At 34.7% G+C, this 22,835-nt stretch overlaps 1 protein-coding gene across 3 annotated transcripts in view; it reads right to left on the bottom strand.

Annotated features, from left to right (window-relative positions):
* The window catches only part of PCDH11X (protocadherin 11 X-linked), a 508,536-nt gene that overhangs the window by 410,743 nt on the left and 74,958 nt on the right, over positions 1 to 22,835 (bottom strand). For 2 of the 3 annotated variants that reach the window (XM_027800892.2, XM_014277458.3), the window contains one exon: positions 17,803 to 20,289. In XM_027800892.2, coding sequence (XP_027656693.1) covers positions 17,803 to 20,289 — 2,487 coding nt within the window. Of the gene's footprint in view, positions 1 to 10,521; positions 11,470 to 17,802; positions 20,290 to 22,835 lie in introns of those variants that run through there. The other variant, XM_027800893.2, reaches the window with a different exon arrangement.

The following is a 22,835-nucleotide window of genomic DNA, read 5'->3' on the forward strand; positions in this document are numbered from 1 at the left end:
AATCATTTAGCCCTGAGTTTTAGCATTTTCTCTTTCCTTCATTTCAGATACAGGGATGTAGTTTATGAATGCAGTTTTTATGAATGAAGTTTAATTACATTTAAATGGAAAATTTAACAAAATAGATCCTTTAAGTATTGGCAGGAAATATATTTCAAGGTTTTTGAGGAAAACATCTTACTCTTTCCTCAGAAATTCTGAACAGTAGTTTTGGAGTTTCAATAAGAAGTAAGAGAAAAATAGCATATTAAAAAGAAACATATTTTGCTTACAGTTAATTTCACTAAGTGACGAAAGGGATGCCTGAAAATCAGAGTTAGAGACAGCCATTCAACTGTAGAAGCATAAAAAATGATCTACAGTCACAAAAAAGGCATCACCAATGTGAATTATATCCTGCAAAAAAACATAAAAAATATTTGGTTTAGACAGATTCATATTTTTTTCCTATCTAATATACTTTAAAATGTAATACTTCCTCCCCCCCCTTTTAAAATATAAATATACTTGTTACTAAAGGGACTTTATATGACACACTGAAGAGTTTTAACATAGAACATACTAAATTTCTTTGAAGTATTCTCTACTTTGCGGCTGAGAAAGAACAAACACTTAAAACTTTTGATGTGTAAAAATGGATTGTGCATATTGATTTTTGTTTGTGGTACAGGTACAGATTTCAGTCAAGTAGTGAATGTCCTGAATGCCCTCTGAAAATAAAGCTCCAAAAGGGGCTTTGTTTTTTTCCATGATAAAATTTTAGATTCTCCTATCTCAAGAAGAATGATGTTCTTCACGAGTAAGATTATTGCAGTTCATTCTGTGAAATTCCACAGTTATCATATCCTCATGTGAATTTAATAAAGCTTAGCCTTAGCTGCTCTTGAACTGCAGCCAAGCATTTGATTTGTTCTATTTAATTTTATTCATTTATATGCATCTTGCTACCATCTGGAATCATAAAAACAAACAGTTCAAGCAGTTAATGTGTTAAAAAGGGGCAATGAAATAATGAAATATTCTCTTCCAATCCCCCTACCCCCACACACCCCATTTACTCTGTTTCTTTCATATCCATTTCAGAACTCATGTTGACATTCCTTAATTCCAAAAAGACTTTGTAAGAGGATTGTCAGGACAGATGTTGGAACCCTTACACAACTGAGCACGCGCTGTCTTATCCATGTTCAGTGTTTCAAAGCCAAAATACTGTAACTAATAAATGATGCTTGGTAGCTAGAAGTGAACTCATAATCGCACCATTGTATATCTGGTACACAAAACCATCAAAAGAATATTTTTTCCCTCCAATAACATCATCTTTTTTTAATTGCTATTGACAGAACTATTCTGTTGTTTCTATCTGCTTTTAATATCCAGCCTTCACGGCAAGCTTCTGAAAAGGTTTAATTCCCTTATTACTATCTGAGTGAAACAATCACAACTGTGTCAACTTACCAGTGTTTTTACTAGTACAACCAGATGGAACCCACATGAAAACTCTCAACATATATATAAAACAAAGACAAATACAAAAGTTGATGAGCCATACAAGTACACAGAAAATGGTGTTCATTTGGGCTTTACCCTGAAAACGCATACAAATATATATATTTTAAATATTTACACCTGTAAGTAAATTCAATTCATTTGGATATTTATGCATATAAACAGTGGCTCTATAAAAACAATTAAGATTCTGATTTCCACTGAGACAGCAACATATACTTGAGGATCCAGAAATATTAAACATTTCTACTGACACAGGAATGGATTAATCTCAGAGATTTCTGAGAGGATCCCAGAAATAGGCTGAATAGAAAAAAAAAGTACTTTCTTGAAAGTATTGACATGGCAAAGACATGGCAGAGTTAAATTCTCACAAATACGCTTGGTTTTAAGCATGACTTTGAATTTCATTGGTGTGAATATTCATAGATTCTATATTTGCGTAATATGAAAAAACACAGAAGAAACAGTGTGATGATGCAACTACTTATGCATTAAAACACAAAGAATGCCAAAGACACAAAGACTGAAAAATACAAGGACATGTTTGGTGAAGCATGATGAGACAGCTGAAGACTGTTCAATATCTAGAAGTGAAGAGGAAGACAGTCAAGTAAGACTGAGCAAGAAAAGAATTTATCCTGCAGCTTCATCATGTGAAGCAGTTTTCTCATTCAAAAATAAAGCGATTTTCAAGATAGGAAAGCATGAATGAATAAAAACAGACCACCCATGCAAGGGGCTCACGAAAGCTGACTGAAAATTTTCACTTTATCTCACCATGACCTTTTCAACTGCAAAGCCAGGGAACCAGCTTCTTGTTTGGGAGCTCACAACACAGTCACTCCAAGTACGACTGAGCATACATGCTGTCTAGGACACAATGCACACATTTTCAAAGAAGCAAAGAGATATGACCAAAAGAAACTGAATGACTCTGATCTGCTTTAATGACTTCTGTTCAAAACAGGCTTTGCTGGATTTTGTCTAAGACTGCAGAAAAAAGTTTTGCTGGTACTCAAGTTCTTTGTATCAGTCTGTAAAGTACATTCATGCTCTTTCAATAGAAACTGAACACAACTGAAATTCCAATTAAGGCATGGAAAAACTTCTCACTATGGGGTAGTCAAATAGGAACTAGTGATTCAGAAAGGTTTTGGAATCTCCACCCTTAAAGATACTTACAAGTAGACTGAAAAAAGGTCCAGAGCAAACTGATATAAATTAACTTAATTTTAAGCACTGTGATTGGACTAGGTAACTTCCACAGGTCCCTCTGAACCTGATCTGTTCAATGATTCCATGATCTTCAATCTTCAGGAACTCTGATATAACGAATAGATGTATATTCCATAACCCACCAACATATCCCAAATGGTTATAACATACTGTCAAAGGAGACATATCTGATATTAATTCCTTTGGTTATTATTACAGTGCTTTTGTCAAATATCAAGCTGAGACAACACCAAGTGCAAAAACTTACATATGTCTGGACTGTTACACAAAAAAACCCCACCATAGTTTCAAAATATTAATATAAAAATAGGAAAACATACACAAGACAATCCTAAACTGTATATTAGAGACCAGAAAGCAAGAATCTCATGGTGTTACACCACACAAGTATTTTTTTTAAGCCATGAGAGAACAAAAATAGTATTTGATGAACAGGTTATGACATAAGTTAGGAACCTGGCCAAAGGAATAATACACAGACATGGTCCTACAATAATTCTGATGAAGAAAGGGAATCGAATCAGCAAAGATCACTTATCAGGTATTACTTCACAACTTTGTCCATGTAACAGCCAAAGAACATTACTACTTTCTTAAAATGTATTCATTACATACTTAGAAGTTATTAACTTTCAGTTAGTAAGTTTGAAGGAATCATCAAAGCCCAATGTTTTCAGAATGAGTAGGTTTGATGATTGGTGTTTACTTATACATGGAACAATCTGTTTATCCATGTTTTTTAATTAGTCACAATGTCATTTTTCTAGATTAAAGTAAGAATCTAATTCAGGCCATTCAAGAATGCATTCAGGCATGCTACTGAACAGCAAGAAATATCTTACAATACTCCCTTTACAGAGAAAATAAGAATTTAAAAAAGTATTAGGAAATTACATTCTTTTTGCATTTATATCTATTTATAAGCTTCTACAGCCCTATCATGTATAAAATAAGAGTTTAAAAGGTAAATACTTAGCGTGAAGAATAAAGAATCAAACAGAAGCTATTATATTACACCGATGTGTCTAATGGGACGTACTTCTGAAAAGTACTAGATATCTGTATTTGGAAGAGCAGCTTACCGCTATTTTAAGGGAGGAAAAAAGGATTTTCTTGTAGGTTTTCAGTAAATCCATTGTTCCCATTTAGTTAAAAAAATATATTATAGACCAAGCTGACTCAGCATGCACTGCAGAACAGCAAATACAACAATGCTGATCACTGCTGCTAATAATAGTAATACCAGGCATACCTTTACAAGTGGCAGCAGCTCTTAGTTGCAGCTCTTACTGAGTTCTGAGGTTAACAGGATTTGGGAGAAATATTTCTTCTATAAATCGTAGTGGTTTTGGCTTCTAACTTTGAAATCAATAGCAATCAACATCTCAGCAGGCTGTAGAAGTTACTGCCTCCTTTCTGCTAAGCTTGAGAACATAATCCAATGTTTTCCTCCCTTCTTGAAGTTTTGTTTACAAATACACTTAGTCAAAATAGAAAAGCACTTTCCCAGCTTTGCTGTGATTCGGTGGTAGGCTTGCATCAGATAGTGTCTTGGTAAACCCCCCACCTAAACCTCATGCTTTTGAAAACAGAAAGTAGAAGGTGAAAATGCTTCTGTTTTCACAGTGTATAATTCTAAATATCTGTACCTATACGTTTACATAATTGTAATAACTGGATACTTGCAAGCAAAAGTACCTGCTTGTTTTATTTTTTAAATATATTTCAAGGAAAAAAATGCAACAAAGCTAGAAGACAGTTTATATTTATACAAAACCGATAATTTTACCTCAGGTAAGTTTAAAAATGGAAAAAAAGGTGTATCATACAGTAAACTTGCTGTACCATCCTTAAGAATTTAAATAGTTTCCTCCAGTTAAAAGAGCGAAGAAAATTCTACCATATGCTTTTCAAGTCTAAGTTGCATTTCCTTTTCACTTCCAGTTGAAAATCTATTAGTTTTCAAAGGGAGGAAAAGAAAATTTCTAACACTCAATAAAAGTCAGTCAACAATATAAATAAGATACCTTACAATTACGATAAAGCCAATATGAATCAGACTTTTCAGCTCAGATATGAACACACATCCATGTGTTCCCATACATTCAAAGTTAGTAGGCAACATTCTGCTACTTTTACTCATAATAATAAATCCACAGCAGTCCATTTAAGAAAGCTTGTCAGAATGTGACTCAGAACTACATCCACAAAGATTTCTAATGTGGCACTTCAGATTTTTTCATAGAGCTATTTCACTACAATAAAAATTATACATTAACAAAACCTTCTTTCCTCTCATCCCTTTCTATCCTAAAACCACCTAGTTTCTGCACATGATTATGACCTTGTCTATGCAGACCCTGGTAACTCTGGTCGATAGATAATGACATAAGATAAACATCACTGAGTAGCTGAAGCACATATTTTCCATTTAACTGGGGGGCAAGAATGAATACTACTGTTGTACTCCTTTCTTTCAAATACTTCAAGGAGCTTTCCTGTATCTTAGCAATTAAGATCACACAAATCACCCTATCCACCAACAGATTTGAAAATAATAATTTGAGAGTTCATACCTCAAAAAAGAAAACCACTATACCATATGTATATAAGCCAAAATGTCCTCTTAACATCAGATCTTTTAGTAGAACTCCATCAATGGTGCGCCCCCAAATAGATGGAAACTTTGGAACACCACATAATAACATAATTGTCTAAAAACAACAAATTATTCAGATTTAAACTTGTTTTATAGGAAGTTATTTTATGAGTCTCACTTCTATCAGAAAGTATTGAGCTATTATTTTGTATTTAATTTTAATTAATTTATATTTTGAAATTTAAAATATTCATACTGACATTTAATACAAAATAACCATCAGAGAGTTAGAATAAGGATTTTTTTCTTTCCTGAATTGCTTATCCAAATAAAATATGTCTAAGTCATGGGAGGCATGTGTTTTCCTGAGTATTTCCAATTATCCAAATAGTCTAGAACTTCAAAGGAAAGGAGGTTCCGAATTCCATTCACCTGTTTGAAATACTTTTGTCTGTGGGTCATTTGCTTATCTGAAACACATGTGCACTATTGTCTGGCTAAGACCAGAATTTGTCCCATTGTTTTTATTTTTCATAGAAGAGAGGAACAAGGAAAGACATTATCTGCCCGTAGATGGTTTAGATATGGATCTAGAAAAAGTATTTTTGTTTGGGAAAGTCTATGACTGGAGTCTTTCAGATCTGTATTAGTGTCAGTGTGTCTATATGCCTGCAACTTGTTTGCTATTGATGCACACAGATAAAAGGGAAGGTTTTTGTACTGCCTAGACAATAAAAAGGAGGAAATTCTTTTGAGGAAATGTCTCAGATTCAAATTTCATGTCATACTGCAGTGATCACATCAAGAACAAAGTCAAACAACATCACAGCCCAGAAGAAAGCAGAGAACATAAGCAGAGGGCAGTTCTTCCATCTGACAGTCATAACCATCATCTCTTAGCAGAGAAAGGATGAAAATTAGGCTGACAGAACAGACTGAAATTCAGCTCATAATTTTTAGCTGTAATTTAGTGATGGGAAATCAAACCTCGTATCTTTGATATCATTCAGTTTTTATTGGAAATAAGTGATTTAATTTAATGAACACCTTCCATAGAGACGAGAAACAGAATAAATACAATGGAATATAACCTATTTAAAAGATTGCAGAATGTCAGTAGCACCCCTGAAATATTCCATATAATACACTTAATATCCATCTGTATGAATGTAAATAACTGAATTTGATTTACATGTGTCTATTTATGAAATAAGCAGAGGCTCATAATTTGGAGGAAATACAGAAATGTCATTTTCATGACATTTTCAGTAGCAACATTTAAGAGAATGAGTCTATGCAATAGAAACAAATTAGTATTTTAGAACAGTGGGAGACAGTATGGGCATGAGGAAAAGTGAAATAGTGAAAGAAAAAGAACTGAAATTCAAAACTGTACTTAAAATATTGTATCCTAACCTTCGTGTTATCAACAGTCACTTTCTAATATAGTGAGAAGCCAGTACATTCTCAAAAGGGAAGACCAACCTTTCCAAATCTCAAAATAATGTGATAAAGTGAAAACTTAGAGCTTGGCTATCTTTCATAGCAAGACACACTGGGTACCGAGACAGGCACATACCTACAGCTGTGTTCTATGTAATATATACTGCCTATAAACTTTGCTAATTGAGTATGTGATAAATGTATATATACATCCTCATGCTTTTTCTTTACAAACACAGATATCTCTCTATATATATCTAAGAGCACTATCTATCTCTCTCTCTGGCTTTAAATACTGTATAAACTCACACATACATGTAAACATTGTTAGATGTGCAGCTCAGAATTCCTGCTTAGACCAGACTTCTTTGAAGAAAATGTAGACAAAAGAAAAGTACTGCTAAGGAGTATAAGGTTTTGAAAGGAACATATTTCTTCAGATAGATTACTCATAAGCTTTATGGTATTTTATTTGTAGTAAAGTTACTTTAATAATTATAGCTCCTAATCACTCTAAGAAGTATCAGCATAGGTATAGATTTGATGGTGTGCATGCATTAAGCAGACCAGAGGTATACTTAAAAACAGTGCTTCTCCAGAATGTATACAAATATAATCTCCAAACAAAATTTATTTTAGAAATAGATACATAAGACATAAAAGAAACAGTGCTCAGTAATTCAATATGAAAGCAAAAATATATATTAAAAATATTTGTTTAAAAGATTTTACAAATAATACCTAAGACCAGGATATACCATAAATATCTGTGTTATGGTAAAATGAGAAATCACTGAAAATGTGTAACAAAAAAAACCCTGCAGCATTACAGTTTATGTTAAAAAAATAATTCCATTGACATCACAAACCAGCTTTGTTCCTGACAGTACTCTACTGCCCTTCAGCAGGCCTCCACTCAAATTCAGAAGTATTTAAGTCGTCCAAAGTCCAATACATTTTCTGATATGATAGGCAGCTTTCACGCAAACTGCAGATTGTGTGCCATAGCTCTTCCCTGGAGTGACTCACTCGATATCAGGGCACGTTTAAGATCGAGTGCCATTGAGCTTTGGTAGACCCACATCCATATGAAATCCAGGCCTTGACACCATGACACAGGATGCAGAAAAGCAAATCTGAGAGCCATCTTTGGCTGCTGGCATTGTAAAGCTAAAAGCAGCAATGCCATTAATTTACTCTGTAAAACTGGCAACAAATAAAGAACTATTCTTTTTGCTGAGCTACATGCAGCAATGTAACTAACCAAAACTGAACTCTAGGACTTTACAGACACAGACCTGCCTGCACTGGTGACAGGGGTGGCAATGTGCATCAGATAAAAGGAAGAATCTCTTGAGAAAATTACTGACATGATAGTGAGCAATAATAATTTCAGTCTAAAGTACAATAAAATAACTTATGAAGTTTGACTGATATTTCCAAAGAAAATGTCATGAGTTTTCAACTTCAAAAGCAGCATTTGGTCAACTCAGTGATTTTTACTTTTAGTGAACTCTGACTTCAATGTAGTCAGAAAACAGTACTTCTGTACATGAAAACATTTGAGAGTCGGTTTTGACACATGAACTCCTAGCTTTGACTCAGGATATTAATACTGATTTTATATTAAAAAAAAATCAAACCAAAACTAAATACAGATATTTTTGACTGGCCTTCATTTAGCATTCATATCACTGAAAAGTGTAGAAATTTATATTCAGCACACATACCTATTTGGTCAGCACATATTAAGCTTTCATGAACCCATTTAACCATCAGAAGGAAATGAGCTCTCTGAACAATCTTATGCCAGTCTATGAAAGAATTACAACTAAGTATCATTTTTTAAAAAGAAAACAAAAATCAAAACAGAAAACACATAAAACCGAACCACTTCAGAATTTTCTGGCTTCTCCCTTAGTGCATTTGGAGAGTTATCTTATTTGGCTGTGCTGACTCATGAGAGAACTATAAGAGAGAGACTACTGATTTGGACCAATAATCAAGCCATTTGATGCAACTTTTATTTCATGCATGTAACTTCTTTAAAGTTTAAAATCACCCTAGATTCTTTTAGATTTATTTATTGATAGACTAGAATTACATTATCAGTGAAATACTAGGAAAAAGGTAGACCTTCAGCTAGGTTAAAAGCAAAAGAACTAGGAGTCTCATGAAAAATACTTTTCTCTGCAACCACATAAGCGGCACATCTGAACTAGAAAGGTACTCATCAAAGGTTCTCTTCATACTCAAGTGTAAGAAAGTAGGCACCTCTAGAGGGCATGGAGTCCTAAAACCAAAATAACCTGCTATAGTATATCTATGCCTTTTCACTACCACAAGAAAAACTGAGGGCAACTATGTTTATTTGAGGTAAGGAAGTTACATGCTTGAGTTTAGATTAACCTTGTCCAGTATCTCAACTCAGTACGCCTTGATTAAGGAAAAAAAAAATAAAAAAAGATAGTTTCCATGTAAACATTGAAATTATTTGGTGTTTTTCTTAATGAAGCATTAATATTATGCATAGGAGTTTTCTCATCAAGGAAATCCAACCTAATTATGTAAGAACAGAAATCCGAGGAATCATTAAAAAAAAAAAAAAAAAAAGAAAAAGAAAAAACAGAAATCCTGTGAAATCCTATCATCTTCCTGACAAACAACTGCCAGACCAAAGGGTGATTACTCTTAACAAGTACCTTTGAATGTTTGCCATTACCCACCTACAAAGCACCTAAGCAAACAATTGTAACAGCAACTGGCAGGGCCAATCTTTGCTACACTAAACAATAGTACTTGAATAAATTCCTCACTATGTTCGGAATGAACTGTCAACCCAAAGCAACTGGTTGAATTGGTGCACTGAGTGAATCAATATCATTACTGTATGTCTAATCACTGACAGTGTTAGGGTTGTAGTTTGAAGCATAAATGCTGCAAGGGTATGATAAACAGGAATAGCAAAACTGTCTTACAGATACATAAACTTCCTCCCAAGAAAATTATTTCATTATCAGAAATTAAAAATCTTCTGTAACAGTCATAGCTATAATTATGCAATACAATATGCTAAATTACAATGCATACTTCATTATTAATAGAATTTATTTTACAGATCAAATAGCCAAATACACATTTTTAAAAGAGCCAGATAGCAAATGTGGAGCAAACTATAGGCAACAGTTATGGTAGACATTCTGCAGTCCAAGAACTGAGGCAACTTGATTATTAAGTACAGGTCTATAAATATCTTTACATCAAACATACAGTAATGTGTAAGAATTCCATGTTGAAGTCTAATTCATGAATCATTAATAACTTTTTCTTTAAAAGAAAGTTATATATACTGTATACATCCCAGTTAAAAGCAGTGTCTGTATTTCATTTTATTCTAGCAAACTAATATACATGTCTTCATATAAGTGCAGAAAACAGGGTTCTTTATACTCCTTTGCTTCCTAAGAGATTTTACATTGCATATGAAATTCTAATATTGTAGATGATACATATTAAGCATTACTCCCTAAAATGTGAGGCAATATACAAGAACTTGTAACCAACCTGCAAACAAAGCGATGATACTAAAATTTTATCTTTTTAAATCAGCCATGCTAAATAATGAAATATAATGTAAAAAAACAATAGTTTTTTAAAAAGTTAACCACAGCAAAATAATCTGGGGAAAAAAAAAACCAAAAAACCAACAGTTGGCCATTTTTTTCCCTATGCGTTGGCTAACAGTGAAAAATTAGGTAAGTAATTTCCTAGTCTATCACACTGAAAGCAAAGCTACTGGATTTATGACTTTTATTTTTTAAAAAATTACAATAAGTACCTCAAAAGGTGAAATGTATGGCACCTGTAATACAGACATTACCTAGACTTCAGCAAGCAAAACGCAAATTAAATTTTATTTTATTTTTAAAAGTGAATACTTTTCAGTTACTTTAAAAGGTGATCACTTATTACAAAGTGTTGTGGATAAGAAAGCAGGAAGTACTCATTTTTCACTACTACTATTGTGTCTATAAAATAAGAAAGCAATGATTTGCTCAATTCTATTTATGATCCATGGCAGCAATATCATCATTAAAAATATTACGGAATAGATATAAATAACACTTATTTCTTAACACGTATAATGGTGCTATAAGTGACAATTTATTTGTTTTTCTTTTAAATGCAGGGAGTATAAAGAACTTTACATTCTCTTTTTAATGTATGAATAAAATTTATTGCTCCCTTTTAATATATTTATAAAAAAAAAAAAATCCTAATTCTTTCAACTAAAATAAATAAGAAAAAAAATCTGGGACAAGAAGATGATTACAAGCAAAATAGATTTACCATGATCACCAACTGTGAAGAAGGATGGGTCACATTACCTTTTTCTTAGCAAAACTACGTTATAGAACACTATAGCACAATGTACTAAAATTTCTTTGTCTTTTCTTTTTAAAAAATTCTTGCCCTTGATACCTTTCAGTAGGGCAGCTTGAACAGTTCATCGTCACTTCCAAACCCCTCTGGAGATCAGACGATAAATTTCTTCGGCAATCAGAGACAGGACAAAGGGCTTTCTCGTGCTATTTCCTTGTTTTCATGTTTGCTGGCTTAACATCATTGTGTACACGTACGACTTCAGTATATAACATCAGATGCGATGACGTTCAGAGCTGGCAAACAGAGAAACAGCATGAGAAAAGCCCTTTCCTGCATATTTTCCCCATATACTGTAAAGTTTGTTTCCAAATTTCTACCATGTCAATTACTGTATGGTTTGAGACGTACTGAACTACAGCAGTTCTAGAGTAATCAACCGTTTCTGATGTGTGTGTGTTTTCAGGTTTCTATACACATGCAAAGATCTGCACACATCTATATACACATAGCAAAAGTACTGAAACAGGAGCCAAAGAAATGGTTTCTATGTATGTTATTCTAGGTTTCTTACTTTTTTTTCTTTATCAGCTTGAAACCCCAAGTGCTATTGCAAGATTATACCTATCAGAAGGCTACCGTACTACCTAGAACATGTTCTAAATGGTTTTAACAGACTTCATTCAAGAGCATCATTCCTAACAGCATAAAATATTTTATTTGAAGATGTGTTTTGCATCTTTAATCTATATTTATCAGAATTAAGAGTCCTAAAAATTCACAGAAATTCCAATCAATTATTTAAAAGGAAAGAAAGCACTATCAGTACCACAGTCACCAAGACACTAGCCACTCACTGGTTAGGAAATTGCTATCAACTGCAGCTTATTGAGTGCAATACCTTCTGGGAGAAAATAGGAAAAGATAGATATGTGAAAATTAAACCGCAGTGAAATCAGACTTCATTGTTGGCAATGCTAATTTTAAAAAAAAACAAAGGTGGGTCACAAGGAGAAGACCGTAAACTTTTCAGTTATCCCACTGTAAAATTTAAAGTGAAATGCACTTAATGTTCAGGGAAAGTTTTGCTGCTATGACCCCAAGATATACTGCTATTGGAGAGAGAGTTGGGCATCATTCTAGCTTGCATAAAAATCACCTAGTTATTAATGCCAGAACTTCATCTACCAACTTCGGTACAAACCCAGTCAACTACTTTTTAAGAGGGGCAGGCACCGTTTTGTTGGGTTGTTTTTTTTCTCTGAATTGGTTTTTAATCTAAATGTGGTATTCAAAATCTTTCAAATTTTTCCTCACATATACTCTCTTTTTTCTTTTCTTCCCATTTGCTCCGGTTTTGTCTTCTACAATGAGGCAAGGGGAGCACTTTCCTAATAACTTCCCCCATGCTTTCCCTGTGAATACATAAAAAGAACAATTCTGAAGTTTTTCTTCAAAGTGTTCCACAGAGAAAAAGCATTTTCTTGACCACCATTACTGCACATTTAAGTAACTGCTCACTAACTTCCAAGTCACAGATGTACACTTAGCCTTCAGTTAGAAATGTTTTCTCCAGATGCAATTTCAGGTTTTTTTCTTAACTGTATATACATGGCAGCATATCAGATCTACCAGCAAAATTACCAGCCAGAAAATTAAGAGAAAATAACAAGAATATTTAGAATCCCACTAACCAATTTTACAATGGATTTTAGAAAGGGCTTACACCAATAGCTGTTTAGCTGATATTTAGAAAAAAATGTTCTTTAAGTGTAAACAACCCTGTATCTGTCAATGCAAAGTACCAATGTCACCTCTATACCCTTTTACATACCAGAAGCATCAACAGTGCCTACTGATGTTTACAACATACTAGATTAAACACACTAGTCTCACTATTATTAAACAAAACAATAAATCCTGCAGCTAAAGATTTACTTAACAGGTGAGTTTTCAGAGCTATTAGTTTCAGTAACAGTAAAATATTCTTTCAATTCATACTAAGCACATTGTTCTCACTGAGTAGGAAGTTGTAATAACATTTTACCACATTTTTAATCAGAAACAGAAAACCAAACATACCGTAACTGTAAGCAGGTCTAAGCAGTCACTAACAGAATCATAGAATCGAGACCGTAGAGCCTCAAAACGTAATGTATTTTAAATGAGGTCTATTTCCCATTCACATTTTGGTAAGGAATATAATGTCTACCTCTAATCAGTTTCTAAAAAACAAGTTCAGCAGAGATCACTGTGTCATCTGAAATTTCTGTTTATATGTACAGGTATGTTCACAGATGATAGAATCCATGCAACTGAAATCAACTCATGAACAATTGTGTTAGTAAATATGAGAAAAATCCATCTGCATACCTGTTCACTCACTCAACTTCCCAAACATGGTATAGTGTACTAGCAGTGGAGCTAAACTAACATATAGACCACAGCCCACTGTGAAGCAGGGAGAACCACCAAACAGCATGCAATCATAGATGCAGACCATGATTGCACCTTCTATCAGTGGAAGAGGTGCTGCTTTCATGAACACTCACACTTCTTCAATAACTCAAAGTCAGAAAAGCCTTGTTCTTAAGTTAAAGTTTAAAATGACAATACAAAAGGTCACAGGACCCTTCTGAGTGCCCGGGTATTTATTTTCAATGATTTCTACTATTCCTATAGTATGCTTTATACTGTTTTCAGATTAAAAGAATGTCTGAATTAGCATTAATTAAAATAAAAGGACAAGAAGGAGAAGAAACCACAGGAAGTTCTAATGAACCATTGTGGCAGTATCTTCTTTGAACCACGCTGCCACATGGTACTTCATAATGATGCATGTTTTGCACAGACAGGTTGCTAACTAAACAAGCATTTGAATTGTTTGAATGTTGTTTAAAGTACTTAAGTGAAGATTTCAGATTTTGAAGATATGTACTACATGAAAACTGGACTGGAAAATCTCTCAATTCTTTTCATTATTCCAACGCAAACACAAAAAGAATTAGAAAATTTGTGTCAGTATGGAACACTTCACATAGTCTGCTCCTCGCTAAGGTAAATGTCAGAAGACCTCGAGCTTTTACAAAGCTTGCAGACAAATAAAGTTACAATGTGCTGTATGTTTTTCTACCAAACAAATGCATCTTCCTAGGAGGCCAACAACTACCAGAACAGTGACAATCTGATGACAGTGTAAGTCAGTTTGATTTTATGAGCCTCCAAATATCCTAGTTTGAAAAACATTATGAATAAGAAGTCCCTTCACAATTTATAACTTGGTAGAACTTCTTTAAAAGAATTCTCCCCAGTAAATCTCAACAGAAAGCAGGCTATTTTGAAGGTCTACTGTCACTAGGTATTTATTCATTCCTACTGTGTAACTTCAAAATAATATTAATATCTCTCTCCTTTGCCCTTTCTCACATACAACAGAAGCTTGACCTCTCTCTTAGGGGACATTACATTAGGACCACACTTTTCCCTTGACAACATCCTGTAGTTCATGACTCAATGTGTCCTCAGTTGCTTCAGGACTCTCCAGTTCCTTCTTTACAAAAATTTCAGCTGCTGCATTGATGTATTTATTTGCCCACATGACCACTAAAGAGATATTTTGGGTTTTTAGTAGAAAAACCTTCCATCTTCTATTGCATGCTTTCTGAGTACAACTGTTACGACTTTCTGTCATTCTATAGGTCACTTAGACAAATTTAGTAGTAAAGGAAAGACATAATTTCCTTTCTTTAAAGACCCGAATCAATACCATTCAGACACACATAAAATTTAGAACTTCAAAAGAAAACATGTATTTTTAGCTTTAACTCAATATTATTATAAATATCAGCACAGAAAGTCTTCATGGACAAAACTAAAAACTAAGTTGAGATGTGTGGCCTATTAATATCGGCATCCATTAGAAACTGAAGAGATAACTTCACAGTGAATGTAATCTTCTTTAGTCTCCTTCAGAGAGCTTTTGGCTTCTAAAAGGGACACATTACAGTAATTGTTACTAATAAAGTGAAATATCTGTTCTCAAATTAAACAACTTATTTTCATTTTTCAATCTAACATATCTCCCTTTTTAACTGAACTTCTTATCCTTCAATTCTTCAGGCTGTCCTACAGTGTTCCAAAAATTCAGGAAGCACACAACACAAATGCATCACTAACCACAAACATCCTGTTGGTCTCCAGGGCTGGAGGATGGTGGGACAGCACAGCATCTGATGCACTGTGGCAGAAGCTTGTTTTCGCTTGTTACATTTCTTTACCAGCTAACAGTGACAACTCTAAATTAGTCTGTCCTGAGTCACCTTCTATATTCCCACAGGAGATAAAAATATACAGACTACAACATACAAAGCCACATTTGGAGTAAGACTGACATTTTAAAAGATCCATTGAGGTTTAGGAAATATTTTGCTTGGTTTTACTTATCATGAAATACAATTCTGCCTTTGTGATCATAGTCAACACAAAGGATTTAACTCTTAACAGTGTTTCTTGCCCAATTTATGTAAATAAAAGCATTAAGTTAATTATATTTTATTTAAGTAATAAAAATGTAAATTAATGTGTTTAAAGGTAAATGTTGTTTCCAAATTAGTGTAAAGGGCCACTGGTAGTAGTTACACTTACTCCAACAATGTGGTCACTTTCATACAGAAAAAATATACCTAAAAGAAGGACAGCTGTAGGTTTAACAAAATCAATACAAATAGCAATATTAATCTCATTCTGATGTATTCAGTGCATCACAAAAATATAATTTCAAGTACAGCTATATGACGATAAGCTAATATTAGGTAATGAGTATTAAGATAAACCCAGTTCTATTCTGCTCTTCCGGATAGGAAGCCCCTGTCATTGACCTTTAAGGTACAGATAAAAGAAAATGTTCTTTTCCCCAACCAGCTTCTGCAGAAGAAAACTGCTTTCCATTCGACTTTAAAAGCCCCTCTGGATGGAAGAACTATGTTAGTAAAAACCTAAAGAGTCATGAGCTTGCTTTCTTTGTTAGCAGCATTACTGCATGAAAACATGTATTTGAGCAGACAATGGAAAAACATTTTTGGCTCAGATGAATTATACCAGATTTCAATTGAAAAAATCACTTAGATCAGGCCTACAGAAATGCTGAAAACAGCACCATCTTCCTCAGAGTTATGAGAGTTCAAACAGATGAATAAATTCATAAGAAGCTTTTCTAATACATGATTTAAATTAACACATTTAAATACCCTTAATAAAAACACACAAATCTCAAAAATCTATATATTTTTCAGTGCTGTTAGGTCTTAAAATAAGAAATTATTTTCTTTTTTTGCCTTCAAGTTTTCTGTTCAGGCATTTCAGAAAAAGATGGAAGTTTTATAAAGCCCAGTGATATAGGCTACTACATAGTTTTATGTTGGTAAGGGGAATAAAACAGAACAAAATAAACAACCCATTCTGCAATTTTCAAAACTATGGTGACTACTTTGAATGAGCAGATTTCTTTAGGCACGTTTTGTATCACTGTAGTGGTAATAAAACAAAGCCCTCCCCCCGCCCCCCCCCCCAAAAAAAAAAAAAAAAAAAGTTAAACCTCAGCTGGAGCAAAAAGTCTAACAGACTTAGTCATATTGAGGATTTGTTCCCAAGTAATAGTATTAAAATATATTATCAATAATATAAAAACTCTCCTGCTATATTTATTACTTTAATTATTAATTCCTTGAACTATTAAAACTTAACTAGAAAACGATTTTCACAGAAAACTGTGATATTTGTGAAGTAAACAGACAAACAGCAAAGCTTTATTAATAATGAAACTGTCCAGAACATGTACAGACATTAGATTCAATTTGCAGTGACTTAAAGCCTTTCTGTAGTGTCCTGAAGAACAAAAGGTACTTTTGTTCTCAATTTATTTTTAATTTTAAGCTGAGGATTCTTTAGACATTTCCTTTGCTGTACTGAATTTGTAAGAAGCTAATAAATACCTGGTTTATCAGGCAGAGCAGCAAATAAGCAAGAGCAATTATACCGATGCTTCTACCTTTCCCGTAACTTTGTCTGTCGACTATATCATTCCACCAGATTTAAGTAGTCCAATATGCTTCTAGTCTGGAAATGGCACTGAAACTCTGAGGAAAATCCTTGCCTGCTTTTGAGAGACCTTGAAGTAAAGCTATGCCCAAATGAAGGCTGCAATTCCAGACTCCATTAATATTAAGAACCACTTATCAGATCCTGCAAAGCTTTATTGCTTTCCACCTGGCCTAGATTACTTCAGTTCTTGAGCATACAATACTACAGAGGACAGTACCATAACCCCCTTCTGCCTTTCAGAGCTGCAGCAGGTACTGCAGTAATGCGGGAAGTGCCACACTGCCACCTGCAGTCAGTAACACCCATCGATGCAATAACTCACTGCTCAATTTCCTTAGTCATGAGTAATTTTATTTTTCTCCCTTAACACTGACACATCTCAAATTGTTTACGTTTCAAGGCCTCCACCAAACATGAACTTTCAAACTTTTAAACCTTGCAAAAAAAGCCATTTTGCAGTGCTTAGAGCTAGAGTTATAGGAATGGCAAAGAAAGGAAGGAAAAAGAGAGCACATTAAAATGTCCATTACCTGTCTGGTGTGTATGGGGCCTGGGGTCTTGAAGCCTCCTTGACAGCTGCATTCAGAAACACTGTAAGGGTCCGAGCTGCTTGATGAGCACTTGGAAAGTGAGTCACAGCCCACCACAAAGGTGTTATCTAGAGGCAGCTCCTGAATGACATGGTGCTTCTTGGGGGGTACAGGAGTCTCAGGTTTAATTTGAAAGGTAGGCTGTGGAGAAGCTGACTTGTAGTGCTTTGCTAAATCTGGGCTATCAGGCTTAAATGTGGTTGGTGTGGTGGCCCAGTTATATTTTCCCATAGTCTGTTCTTCCAGCTCTACAGGAATGTCTAAAGTGCCATTTATGTGCTCGTGGCTGGGATCATCAGGCTTGGATTCTTCAATGGTCACAAAGTTGAGAAGAAGACTTTTTGGAGAACGTTTCTTCTTCTTCTTCTTCTTCTTGATCTGCCTATTCTCTTGGTTTGGAGAAACCCATTCACCACTCTGCTTGTTTTTTTGGACAACCTTGTGCCTAGGTGTCTGGCGGCACCGTACTAAAGCAGTAACAAAAATTACAAGAATAACTGTCATAGTGCCTGCAATAATGGCAATGATGATCTTAACATAATCATTGGTTTGCGGGGTTATCTCACCATCCCCAATATTCTGGCCAACTGGAGTTTCCATATTCCTGCGCACTAGCTCTTGTATATAGGAACCGTTGGTAACAGTCTCATTCACAAACAAATGCACAAGAGCTATAGTATAAAGAGACTCCGGCTGTCCAAGGTCATTGACTTTTATCACCAGTCTGTGCAAGCCATGATCTGATGTAATTACCTTCTCTTTCAAAGTAATATTGCCTGTTAATTGGTCAATTGTAAATAAGCCCCTTGAGTTCCCACCTATGATGCTATAGCGGAGCTCTGCATTCATTCCTGTGTCATTGTCAACTGCAAAGACTTTAGTAACTACAGATCCTGGACTGGCTGATGTTGGAACCAACTCATATGAATAATTAGATGAAGGAATAACAAAAACAGGCCTGTTGTCATTTACATCAACAACATTGATGGTCACTTTGGCAGTTGAGGAACGCTGCAGTCTTCCTCCATCCACAGCTTTCACCTGGAAAGTGTATGACCCCTGCTGTTCCCTATCGAAGGTAATATTGGGTCTTATTACACCAGTAAGTGGATCTATAATGAAATTATCTCTACCATTTAATATAGAGAGAGTGACTGCAGCATTCTCTCCTGAGTCAGCATCTGTAACTGTGATCAGCCCCACTGTGCCATACATAGGTAAGTTCTCTGGCACATAGAAATTATATTCGTTATGTGTGAAAGCAGGGCTGTTATCATTCTGATCCAGGACTGACACTGTGACAGTAGCATTGGTCTGCAAGGGTGGCATCCCATTATCCTTAGCCAGCACAGTGAAGGAGTACCTGTCTTGCTTTTCTCGGTCCAGCTTTCTCACTGCTGTCAGAATGCCTGTACGGCGGTCAAGGTTAAAAATAGGGGGCGCATCAGAACCCAGGATATAGCTGATCTCAGCATTGCGCCCGCTGTCAGCATCTGTTGCACTTATCTTGGTCAGCTGAGTACCAGGAGCATTGTTTTCAGGGATGGAAAGTCCTATGATGGGCTGTGTAAAAACTGGGGCATTGTCATTTTCATCTTTAATTTTGATCAGGAGCATTGCAGACTGGTTTAAGGGAGGTTTCCCTGAATCTGAAGCCACTATTTTAATGGCATATTCTCGTGTGGCTTCATAATCAAGAAAGGTGGCTGTCTCCAGGAGAAACTGATTATCAAACACTGGCTTTAGCCTAAAAGGAACATCATGATCTGTAAAACATGTAACTTTCCCATTCAGATCAGCATCCTTGTCCATTACAGTTATCAACGCAATTTTGGTATTAAGGGGAGCCTTCTCAGACAAAAGCACTGTCCCGTTCACCGGATTGATGATGTATCTCGTGTCTATTGATGGGACGTTGTCATTAATATCTGTGACATTAACAGTCACTGTTGCTCTTGATGGAGTTGAACTGCCATCACTGGCCAAAACAGTTAGCTTGTGTACAGGAGATTCCTCCCTGTCTAGAGGTTCTCTTATAGTGATGAGGCCAGTAGTGTTATCAATGGCAAAAAGCCTTTTGGCCAAACTGGAGATCTGATTGCTGAAATAGAAGTGGATCTGTGCATTTGAGCCCAGGTCCGCATCAGTGGCATGGAGCTGGGAAACAGAGGTGCCCACTGGAGCATTTTCTGGAACACTGACTTCAATGTCATTCTCTTTGAAGACTGGGCGATTATCATTCACATCAGTCACTGTGACTTGCAGGATGGCAGTGCTAGATCTTGGAGGGCTTCCACCATCTTCAACTTTAATTTTCATCACATAGGTATCCTTCTGCTCCCTATCCAGGATCTGTTGGACAATCAGTTGAGGCCACTTATCTCCCTCAGGTGTCTCAGTTATATCAAGACCAAATACATTTTGACCCTGGAAGACACAAGAAGAGCATACTTTAGGAAGACAGTGTATTTAAATAAAAAAACATCTCATTAAATATTCTGAAATTATCATGGAATATATATTTTATATATATACTGTAAACAGGAATATACACTTATATATTTACCTATATTTTGCAATACCCAATTTTGCTTTAAGCTCCAAGGCTTAAAGAAAGCTTCAGAACAAACACAGGAGGAAATGGATACTTAAGAAAAATGGAGAGCAGGGAGGGGACAGCAGAGTGTTTTGTTAAACACTTTATTTTTACTGCAAAGTTACTAAATTCCTGGACAGATGTAATTTGGCTTCTCTATTGTATGAGCATGGAAAAGAGGAATGAAGCCGAAGTTCAGCCACATCCAAAGGCAAGACAGTATGCATACACTGGAAGACCTAAACCAATATTCAATTTCATAGAAAACAAGATAAAAGGACTTTCTCTTTTCTTGGAGCAACTCTGGACATATCTGAATTCATTAGCATAAAAAAACAATACCATGATTGAAGAGGGGCTTATTATAAAAGTCAGGTGTTAGATGGTACAGACAAAATTAAATCATAATAATTTATTAGAAATATATTTTAAAACTCATTGAAACTACTCCTTTCTTCATCAAGACATATTTTATATTTCTAGTGAAAATCCCAGTGAGAAAGATCTACTTCCATTAACAACAACAAAAAATAAACCACAGAACTATGAGATCAATTTAAAAATAGTGATTATTTTTTCTTCCATGGGGTTTGTTGAATAACTGATGTCCTTACAATTGTGAAGAAATGCTGTATCTATTGCACAAACACAGCTTCTTTTAAAACAATAGTGCTGAAAAAGTAGTCTCCCAAAATAAAAAACTGGAATCTAGAACTAGGTTCCTATTCTGCTGTCTCTTCAGCCAAGCAGGAGTTAAGAATATCACTGTTACTCTCTTATCTCACCACATCTCTCACCCTTCAGAGGAAGAAAGGCTATAAAGACAATTTTCCAGCCATAAATTCCAGAAGGGCAGAGCTAGAATGCAGATCACTAAAGCCAAATGTGTAGGATGACCAGAAAAAGGCGGCATCAATAAAGATGCTGACTAGGATTTTCTTTTTATGTATGATACTTGTAATAATAAACAACTGCCTCCAGCCCGGCTCTTTCTGTTTATTGCTCTTGTCTTTCACCTTTACTCATGTAATTGTATATGTGTTCTAAACTGATTTGAGACACTTCAGACCAAAGGGAAAGGAAATTTTCCCGGAGTGCAAGGTTCCTTATTTCTCATTACTTGTAAAAGATCTGTATTCACTGTATCCTACTACCCCCCATTAAGTGAATGCATTATGTGTCTACTTCTGTGTAAGGCTGTACCCTTTTATTGATTTGTTTTCTCAAAGCCAAAATCTGACCCTTCATAAGTAATCATTTATTTCATGGAAAAGAACTATTTATCCACATGTCAAAAATTACCGTGCCACATGCACAGTATTTCTAACATAAAGTTGCAACTAGGTACAGTCTAAAGTGAACTGAAACACACTATGAAACAATAAAACAAATCCCGCTTTGGATTCTTTAGCAGAAGGCATATAAAAATATAAGTCTTGCAAATTGTTTCTAAATCAAGACATAAATTTTGAACCAATTAGGTTATATTTTAGAATGGTAATTCTATGCTGATCTCTTCATGATGGCGGAGTGCGAGTTTCCTCTTCATCTTCAATCTGGCTAGAACTTATTTGCAATAAATTTCATAATTACTGAGAAATGATTAATTAAATATTTTATGCTTTAATACACATTTCCAGGAAAAAAAGTAACAGAAGCTAGAGAAAAAAAAAACAAAAAAAAACCAAAAAACCAACCACTGTCAGCTATCTTTTACTTCTTATTTGTACACAAGTTGACAGATGGGCACTGATTATTCTGTCATTAGATCCCACAACTACAACAAACACTTCATACAGACTTTGAATACATGCAATTATACATATGCATATCCATTTCTGCTTTTCTTTAACTACAAGTATGAGAAAGGTATTTTTCATTATAGCATACAAGTTTGCTATAAAATACAAGAGCTTCAGTTCCCTATCACTTGCACCAAACTACTAGAGAAACAGAAAAGAAAGCAAAGATCTCTTCCAATTTAATTACTATCCCTTGAGTAATTTTCTATTTTACTCAATATTTACAAAAAAAATATTTTACAATATTTTACTTGGAAAATATTATCCGAGAGTATTTCTTGGTGTTCATTACAGGTTTATACATCTTTTGAAACCACACCAAAAAAAAATTATAAGAAGTTATACTTTCTCCTAATTCAAACAAGCCCATTTCATGTTGTTTAAGGGTACGTTTAGGTATGACATTATGCTGCATTTTACCAAATGCATTTTTTAAGAATGGACAGTTCTCCTATTCTAAACACTCAAAACAAATAATGATGAAACATTCAAGAAACATATTTTTAAGAATATAAATATCTAACACTCTCCCCCATAAGCAAAGAAATTGAGAGCTAAAAATCCTCAGAGAAAGA

The sequence above is a fragment of the Falco cherrug genome, chromosome 15, assembly GCF_023634085.1.
Source record: "Falco cherrug isolate bFalChe1 chromosome 15, bFalChe1.pri, whole genome shotgun sequence".
NCBI classification, from domain to species: domain Eukaryota; kingdom Metazoa; phylum Chordata; class Aves; order Falconiformes; family Falconidae; genus Falco; species Falco cherrug.